Below are 9,480 nucleotides of genomic sequence, written 5' to 3'. Positions count from 1 at the left end.
CAGGTCTGATGGTCTGAATGACGTGTTCCTGTTCCTGTATTAAAAATATTGCCCAAGTTTCTTTCTTCTTGCTCAGACACAAAATGCTTGATCATACTTTAACAATTGGAGAGGCCAAATGGAACCACAAGAAAGACTACAGATGCTGGAACTGTGCCTTACCATCTTCTGTGTGTTACTCAGCTTTCTAAGAACCCAGCGGTCTTATCTCTGGGCTTTGGGCTTAAATCCAATCCTAACTGCTCAGGAAAGAGTCCTCTGTGCTAACTCTTAATGCTCCACCTGAGTTCGCATAGAATCAGCCTTGATACTTCAAACAGAACAATACCATTTCCTGCCTGGCACAGCTTGGCTGTACAACAGTGGAGTAGTCATGAAGACAATTGATATGAAAAGTTTCAGGAGCAGTGTAGGGCGTCTTTCTGAGATGGATGTTAAATGACGATGTTGGGGCAACTGCCCTGTGCAACGCATGCTACCACGTCTGACCTCAATTATGCAAAATTATAACTGGAGTAGAGGAGTGCTCTATTTTCCAGCAATGACAACCTCGTCTTGATGATGACTTAAAAAGTAAATTAACTGAGTGGAACGGAGATTTTCCACTACAATCATTTGTAAGATTTGTTGAGGGAATACTTCACTGCTATCTTTGAGTTCCCTCACACATTAACAGTTTGGCGACACTACAACATACAAAGAACATACATTCTTAAACCTGTAAATTCCTTCAACAAATATAAAATCATATGATGTCTCACAGGCAATATAAAGGATGCATGTGTTTTTTTTTCTCTCCTGGTGGAGTCTGCATCTGAATTTAGAGAGGCTTTGACTTTCTTTGTACACATAGAGAGAAAGAAGGATTCCATTTCATCACTACTCTTTCTGCCCTATTTAACATTTACACTCTCACCAGATGGCAAAACTTGCCTGTTTTTGTGAGATTTCTCACTGTGACACCATGCACAGTATACTTAAAACAAATCACCCCCTAAAATTGCCATGAATATGCTGCAGGCATGAAGCACTTGAAAAGGGTTTATTTTTGTCACAGCCTACAAAAGAAAACTGCAATTAATGCACATCTTCTTGAAACATCTATCTCTATGCATGTTTTCCATTGCCAAAAATTAAAATCTCAGAACCTTTTTCAATGAGAGAAAGATGAAGGGGCCTAGAAAAGATTGCACCTTGAATATTGTGTGCAGGTCTGGTCTTTCTACCCAAGGATATACGTACAACAGAGGAAGTGCAACAGAGGTCCACCAGATTGATTCCAGGGAAGTCAGATTTGTTGTATTAGGAGGGGTTAAGCAGACTGACCCCATTTGCTCTTTAGTTTAGAAGGAGATCTGACCTCATTGAAGCTTCTTACAAGATTTACTCTGCATTCTGTTATTGTTTTTACCCTGTACTACCTCAATGCACTGTGTGATGAATTGATCTGTATGAATGGTATGCAAGGCAAGTTTTTCACTGTACCTCGGTACAAATGACAATAATAAACCAATTCCAATTTTACAGGATGGAAACAGGGATGAAGTTTCTATTCTATGTTTGATGCAGATGGGATTAGTTAAATTGGCTTCATGGTCAACACAGACATTGTGTGCTGAAGGGCCTGTTCCTGTGCTGTACTGTTCTATGTTTCTATGTTTATGGAACCAGGGGTCACAGTCTCAAAGTAGGGTTTGTCCATTCAGGACAGAAGTAAGAACAGGAAACCCACGCAGACACATGGGGAGAACGTACAAACTCCTTACAGACAGCGGCCGGAATTGAGCCCGGGTCTCTGGCGCTGTAACAGCATTACGCTAACTGCTACACTGCCGTGCCTGCCCTTAGGAATAGTAAAGGGAAAAAATAACTGGTGGGGGTTGTCTATAGGCCACTAAATAATAACATTACAGTGGCACAGGCAATATACTAAGAAATAGATGTAGCAGAGGATATGGAGAGTCTACAGAGAGATATAGATAGGTTAAATGAGCGGGCAAGGATCTGGCAGATGTTGGTAAATGCAAGGTCATCCACTTTGGAAGGAAAAATAAAAGATCAGATCGTTATTTAAATGGTGAAAGATTGCAGCATCCTGTTGTGCAGAGGGACTCGGGAGCGCTTGTGCATGAATCGCAAAAGGTTGGTTTGCTGCAACTGTACAGGGCACTGGTGACAATAATAGCTGGGATTGGAGAAACATCTTCACCCAGAGGGTGGGGAATCTTCAGAATTCCCTAACCAAGAGGGTCGCGGAGACTCAGTCATTGAATATCTTCAACACAGTGATTGCTCATTTTCTGGACATTAACGGGATCAGGAAATGCGGGGTTGGCACTAAAAATAAGCCATGGTCATTGAATGGTGAAGCAGGGGCAATGGTGAATGGCTTGTCCATTTGCAATCTCTTATGTTCTCATGAATTTTAGTCAGTTATAGCACATCCATCTAAGATGTGGGGCTCCTGGTGATGAGTAAACACAGCCTCCAGTTCCAACATCTCCTGGGAGGTACCAATTGTGGATAAAGTATTTTTATCCATGTTGGGAGGGTTCAGAGGAAGAGAGCGAACTGCTGATTGTCCCAAATCGGGTCTGGATCCAAAGAGATGAAAGTCCCTCACATGAACAAATCAGGATGCGCGCCTGCTTCCCGAGATGGGGACGCCTCTGAGCCCGAGTCATTGCAATCTGGTTCAGGCAAAACATTCCTCAGCCTTCAGCGGCTCTCGGCTCTGCACATCCCTGCCTCTTAAACCAGTGATATAGCGGTGATGTGCTGAAAGAGCGGATAATTCATAAAGCAGGGGAAGAATAAAAAGAAGTCAAGTTGCACAGACGGTCTGTGGGGAGGTAAATGGTTTGTTCGTGAGCAGCAGCGTGAAGACGACTCCTCGCTCTCCCTCTCGCACTCGGTGACCATGGATATGTTCATGAAAGGGTTGTCTAAAGCCAAAGATGGGGTGGTGGCGGCGGCAGAGAAAACAAAGCAAGGAGTGGCAGAGGCGGCAGGAAAGACGAAGGATGGAATGCTTTATGTAGGTAGGTTGAACATGTAAAAAAATAAAGCACAATTAAATCTTCAAACCGCACGGCGTGGTGTTTCCAGTTGAAAAGAAGTAGAATTGGCAGAGGAAGTGTGTGCCATTTATTCTCCCATCCTGGGGGGGAAACTCCGCCTGGGGAATTAGAGGAGCTGTAGTGTGGAGAACGTGGGAGCAATTGGGAAGGAGCATCAAGTGTCTAGAATGGCAGTGATGCCCAAAGCAATTTAGCTGAGAATTCGCGCTTTATAAATGCGAACCGTTGGGTGATGGTAAGGAAAGGATTTTTCTGTCTCCCTGTGTTAATACAGAATTTGGCCTCCGTAGAGAGGGACTGCATTGAGTGTAATGGAGACTTGGATCCCAAGGTCAGGGACTCCTGTTTTCAGATCAAGTGAAACTCGAACTGAGTTACAGAAATTACCAGCCAGCAGCGTTCATTTCATCCCACGTAAAGGGATTTAATAAAATCTAATTTTCTTTTTGGGCAAAAAATAATCCTGGATTTATATGTAAAATGGAATTGTTTTGCAGAGGACCATTAAGCTGTGAATCTGGGGAGCTGGTAGCTTTAACAGGTCCCCCGGTTACCAGCTCTCAGGCGTTGAGGGAAGTGTTCTGTGAAGGGGGTCCTAGAGTAGTGGTGTAATGGCGTGTTTAACCCCTTGCTGATTTGCATAGTGCGAACCCTCGCTTGGGGGGGGGGGGGGGGGGGGGGGGGGGTTGTTGCTGCCTCTTTGTGGATCCAAACGGAGCCACCCCAGCTGCTCCCGGTGACCCAGCGCACCCCAGACTGCCGCTGGGACATCTGTCGGGGCGTCGCCTGGTTTTACTTAGTCTCTGCTCCTCGCTCTCCTTCACCACCTCTGCTTGCTTTGGGGATGTGATGAGGTTGGGGGGGGGGGGGGGGGGGGGGGCGGACGGATGACTTTTCTGATCTGTAACATTTTTTTTCCAAAACATTGAGTTTGCTAACAGGGTTTTCCTGATTTATTTTAAAAAGAATGTATTTGTTTTCAGGCTCGAAGACTAAAGAAGGTGTATTTCACGGAGTGTCCTCAGGTATCACTGTCTAATAGACTTCTCCATGTCTGTGCTGTGTCTTTGTGCACGTGTGTCTCTGCCTGTTTCTTGGTGTTAGGGCTGGAGGAAAAGGTTAAGATTGTTCGGCCCTTCTAGTTTATTCCACCATAGGTTGCCCTGCACCATTACCCAATCACCCTGCCTTTGTTCCTGAACACATCCCAAGCATATCTCTATCAATCTCTTTTCTGAAACTCTTCAAGTGATCTCCAGTCTCTGCAGCATTTTGAGGAAGAGGGATCCATGTTTATACTCATCGCGTCCTAGGATCACCCTGAGCAGTTTCCTCATTGTGCCTCCTTGTGACAGAGGGGTGGCTAGTCACAAGACTGCCGATGCTGGAATCTGGAGCAACAAACAATGTGCTGTAGGAACTCAGTGGGTCAGGCAGCATCTATGGAGGGAGATGGACAGTTGTCGTTTCGGGTCGAAACCCTTCATCTGGATTCTGTTCCTCCAGCACTTTGTGTGTTGCTCCAGATTCCAGCATCTGTAGTCTCTCTTGTGTCTCCAATCTGCTGGAGGAAATTAGTGGGTTGGGCAGCAACTATAGGAGGAAAGCAATTGTCGATGTTTCGGGTCAGGATCTCAACACAAAAATGTCAATTCCAACCCCCCCCCCAACAGATGCTACTCGAACTGCTGAGTTCTTCCAGCAGATTGTTTGTGGATACCTGTCTAACTTTCCTTTAATCATCTAAAACAATCTAATTAATCAACCCCTACCATTTGCACTGAAGGAAATACAAGCCCAGTCTTTACAAAGTGCCCTTGTAATCCAGTTCATGCACTCATGCACCCAGGAGGAGCATAGATTTTTATTTCCCCACACAGTTGCTTTGAGCTTTTCTTCGCTGTAGAGTCTGTGGGAAAGAGCAAACTGGATGTCCCAACAAATAGCGTAGAACTTTGTAGCTGTGAAAGAAGGCTCACCCACCTCTGCAACTATCAGCAGAACCACATATCTCCCATTGGTTTTTCGCTGGACTTGTGACCTGTATAGTAGGCTAGGAGATTTGGGCTGAATGGCCAGTTCCTGGGCTGTAAAATTTTGTATAATTCTCTGCAGAGTGGGGCACCACTAAGATTAATGAGAGTAGAAGGTAAAATGATTGGGACCAGCACATCGTTGGATCTTGAGGCACAAGAGAACAGTGTGGAGCCAGCTCGTTTGCTGAGAGGAGCTCTCCAGGGTACCAGTGACAAATCAGTGCCTCAGTGATGCCTCAATTCCTTTACTATTTACATTTCATACATTAATTGGCTGAACTAATATCTTGAAATAAATACAAAGTAAAAACAAACTGCTAAGAGCCAATTTCAACAAAGGTGTCATTGCACAGAATAATTGGGTTATTAGATCTTGACTTTTCGCATGGTGACCAGAGTCGATTGGATGGTGTTTTGCAAGACAGGGTGTAGATTACTGTGAAAGAAGAAGGCAGAGAGTCTGAATGAAGGCGAATCATCTGTACTTGACTTTGTGACCTTTCTAATAAAATTGTTAGGAGTTCAGGTGCGTGAGAGGTGAAGCAAATGTGTTGCATTTGGGATGATTCAGGTCAATTTTTACATGTAGTTTGCATGAGCAGTGAAAATAATTGGCCCTCTGTAGAGAGGAGTGTGTGTTTGACTGGCTGGGATGAGGAGGAATTTCTTCAGCCAGAGGGCGTTGAATCTGTGGAATTTGTTGCCACCTAGGGCTGTGGAGGCCAAGTCATTGAGTGCAGAGATTGATAGGTTCTTGATTGGTAAGGGGGGCTAAGGGTTACGGGAAGAAGGCAGGAGAATAGGGTTGGGAGAAAAAAATCAGCCATGATTGAATGGTGGAGCAGACTCGATGGGCCAAATGGCCTAATTCTGCTCCATTACCTTATGGGCTGCACTAATTTATAGTGTGATTCATGGTGTGATCATGCCTTCTTCCCACTTCTGATTTTTAGGAAGTGCCTTTCTCATTTTCTATTGTGGTGTAGTTCTAAATGTCGTCAATAAATATCTTGGTACTCTCAGTCAGTGGACTGCTTTGGTATAGGACTAAGAAGATACTAATTCCTGTTTGATTACCAAAAATAAGTGCCATGTCCAGTTTCATTGATTCCAATGAAACAGAATGTACAGAAGGTGAAAACCACCAGTAGCTGATAATCTCCCATACATTTAGCATTGGCAATCCATCTAATTTCTCCTGACTGCCATTGTGTTGGAACAACAGCCAAGGAAACACACTCTGTTAGCAATAGTAGTGACAACATGACAATCATAGTTGGAACTTGAAGAATAATTTCCTGATGTAGGTTTGGGCAGCAGTGAGGGTCCTGCGGAGCAGTCTTGAGAGGCCTATTCCTGTTCCTAACTCATAGGTTCCTACGTTAACCTGACTGTTGCCCTACTTTCTGTTGCTACTCATTTTCGGATGCCCAATGCGTCGATGGTTGCTGTCTGGTTTGACTTACCCAACTTCTCCCACGTTGGAGGGTTCTGGCTTTAATCAAAGCTGGCCTTTGGTAGGGTGCTGTGTGGTGGAAATGCTTCCTCTCTGTCTCCCTCCCTCATGCCTGCTTTATCATCAGTCACGTGACCAACTGCTGTGCGGAATAGTGAGCAGAAGGATTGGTGTGTCAGGCTGCATCTGAGAATTAAGAGCTAACAAGACATTGACCTGAGGCAAGGTTTCTCTTCAGCTAACACCTGCCAGTTCTGCCTGTTAATTTGGCCTCTCCTACTGTGAATTAGAGTGCAGATGTGGTGGATGCTATGCAGTCCTTCCTATGTGTCTTCTTGTGAGCGGTTCAACAGAAACTCAGCAAACAGTTGATTCAATTAGAATTTAAGTGGTGGGTACAGCACTGGGCAGAGAAAGGAAGATGAAAGAATCTGCAAGCACTTTGAAGAGATAAAATGAAGTGATTGTGAAATGTGTAGCACTTGCAGGAATCAAAGGAGTGCCTTTGCTTTTTTCCTTTCACCAATTGGAATGGAAGTTATAATTTCACTAAGGTGCAGTTGAAATAGACTGGAGGTTTAAACTGTGAAGGTTGGAGCCAACACTCTGCGCTTGTGCTACTGATGGCGTTAATCAGACCGCATTTGGAATATTGTGAGCAATTTTTGGGCCCCGTGTTTAAGGAAGGATGTGCTGGCCCTGGAGAGGGTTGAGAGGAGCTTCACAAGAACAACCCCGGGAATGAAATGCATAACATATGAGTAACGTTTGATGTCTCTGGGTCTGTACTCGATGGAGTTCAGAAGGATGACGGGGAGATCTCATTGAAACCTATTGGATACTGAAAGGCCTGGATAGAGTGGATGTGGAGAGGATGTTTCCATTAGTAGGAGAGTCCAGGATCCGAGGGCACAGCCTCAGAATAAAGGGGCGTCCCTTTAAAACTGAGATGAGGAGGAATTTCTTCAGCCAGAGGGTGAAGAATCTGTGGAAATTCTTTGCCACGGAGGGTGGTGGAGGCCAAGTCATTGGGTGTATTTAAGGCAGAGATAGATAGGTTCTTGATTGGTTAAGGGGATTGGGATTGTAAAATATCAGCCAAAAATCATCGAATACCCCTTTGGACACTGCTGGGGAGGATGACCTATCAGGACACAGCAGCAGCAGCCAGGTCAGTGGCACCGTGGCTGGCACTGTGGCCGGCTCTGTGGCTCAGCAGGGAAGGGTAAAGTCAGGCAGAGCAATAGCGATAGGAGACTTGATAGTTAGGGGGACAGACAGGAGATTCGGTGGCCGTGAAAGAAACACTAGGATGGTGTGTTGCCTTTCAGGTGCTAGGGTTAAGGACGTCTCAAGAGCTGCTGCAGAATATTCTCAAGGGGGAGGGTGAGCAGCCAGAGGTCGTGGTGCACGTTGGCACCAATGACATAAGAGGAAAGAGGTTCTGCGCATTGAGTATAGGAGTTAGGAAAGAGGCTGAAGAGCAGGACCTCCAAGGTAGTAATCTCTGGATTGCTCCTGGTGCCACATGCTAGTCAGAGCAGGAATAGGATGATAGAACAGGTGAATGAGTGGCTGAGGAACTGGTGCAAGGGACAGGGTTTCAGGTTCTTGGATGATTGGAACCTCTTCTGGGGCAGTGGTGACCTGTACAAGAGGGAAGGGGTGCACCTGAACTGGAGGGGAACCAATATCCTGGCCGGGAAGTTTGCTAGTGCTATTCGGGAGGATTTAAACTGGTTTGTCAGGGGGATGGGAACCAGAGCACCAGGTCAGAAAGCGGAGGGATTGAGAGGATGTCAGGGCCAGTAAAAACAGGCAGGAGCAAAGTAATAGACACGATGGGACGGACAGTTTGAAGTGTGTGTATTTGAATGCCGGGAGTGTTAAGGGTCAGGGTGATGAACTTAGAGCATGGATCAGTACATGGAACTATGATGTTGCGGCCATAACAGAGGCTTGGTTGAGAGAGGGACAGGAATGGGTGCTTGATGTTCCAGGGTGTCGATGTTTTAGAAAAGATAGAGAGGGAGGTATAAGAGGCAGGGGGGGAATTACATAACTAATCAAGGACAATATCACAGCTCACTCAGAAAGGACATAATGGAGGGCTCGTCCACTGAGTCTATATGGGTAGAACTCAAAAATAAGAAAGGTACAATCACTCTGATGGGATGATACTGTAGGCCCCCCAATAGCCAATAGGAACAGATATGCTGGCAGATTAGGGAAAGGTGTAAAACTAACAGTGTTGTTTTTGTGGAGAACTTCAACTTCCCTAATATAAACTGGGACCTCCTTAGTGTAAGAGGTTTAGATGGGACAGAATTTGTTAGGTGCATCCAGGAGGGTTTCTTAAATCAATATGTCAATAGTCCAACGAGAGGAGGGACCGTACTGGATCAAACAGAGCACATGAGGATTATAAAGAAGCCAGAAAGGAACTCAAGAAGGGAATTGGGAAATCCAGGAGGGGCCATAAAAAAGTCCTTGGCAAGGATTGAAGAGAATCCTAAGGCATTCTATACATACATCAAGAGCAAGAGGATAACGGGGGAGAGGGTAGGACCACTCAAGGATAAAGGAGGGAACATGTGCTTAGAAGTGGAGGATGTGAGTGAGGTCCTTAAAGTACTTTGCATCAGTATTTACGAAGGAGAAGGACGTGGAGGACAGGCAGATCAGTGTGGAGCGTGCTAATACGCTAGGGCATTTTGAGATAAAGGAGGAGGTAGTGTTGGGTCTCTTAAAGAGCATTAAGGTGGATAAGTCCCCAGGGCCTGATGGGATATACCCCAGATTATTGAGAGAGGCAAGAGATGAGATTGCTGAGGCCTTGACCAATATCTTCATGTCCTCTCTAGCCACAGGCGAGGTCCCAGAGGACTGGCGAGTAGCTAATGTTGTT

At 45.4% G+C, this 9,480-nt stretch overlaps 1 protein-coding gene across 1 annotated transcript in view; it reads left to right on the top strand.

Annotated features, from left to right (window-relative positions):
* Positions 1 to 2,650: 2,650 nt before the first annotated feature.
* The window catches only part of LOC127583618 (alpha-synuclein-like), a 66,568-nt gene continuing 59,738 nt past the window's right edge, over positions 2,651 to 9,480 (top strand). Inside the window, exons 1-2 of the mRNA XM_052039781.1 lie at positions 2,651 to 3,041; positions 4,064 to 4,105. Of these exons, the coding sequence (XP_051895741.1) occupies positions 2,921 to 3,041; positions 4,064 to 4,105 (163 nt within the window). The 5' untranslated portion in view covers positions 2,651 to 2,920. The remainder of the gene's footprint in view (positions 3,042 to 4,063; positions 4,106 to 9,480) is intronic.

Source organism: Pristis pectinata, chromosome 2 (assembly GCF_009764475.1).
Source record: "Pristis pectinata isolate sPriPec2 chromosome 2, sPriPec2.1.pri, whole genome shotgun sequence".
NCBI lineage: Eukaryota > Metazoa > Chordata > Chondrichthyes > Rhinopristiformes > Pristidae > Pristis > Pristis pectinata.
The sequence above is the reverse complement of the archived record's forward strand: the minus strand, read 5'-3'. Positions and strand labels throughout refer to the sequence as shown.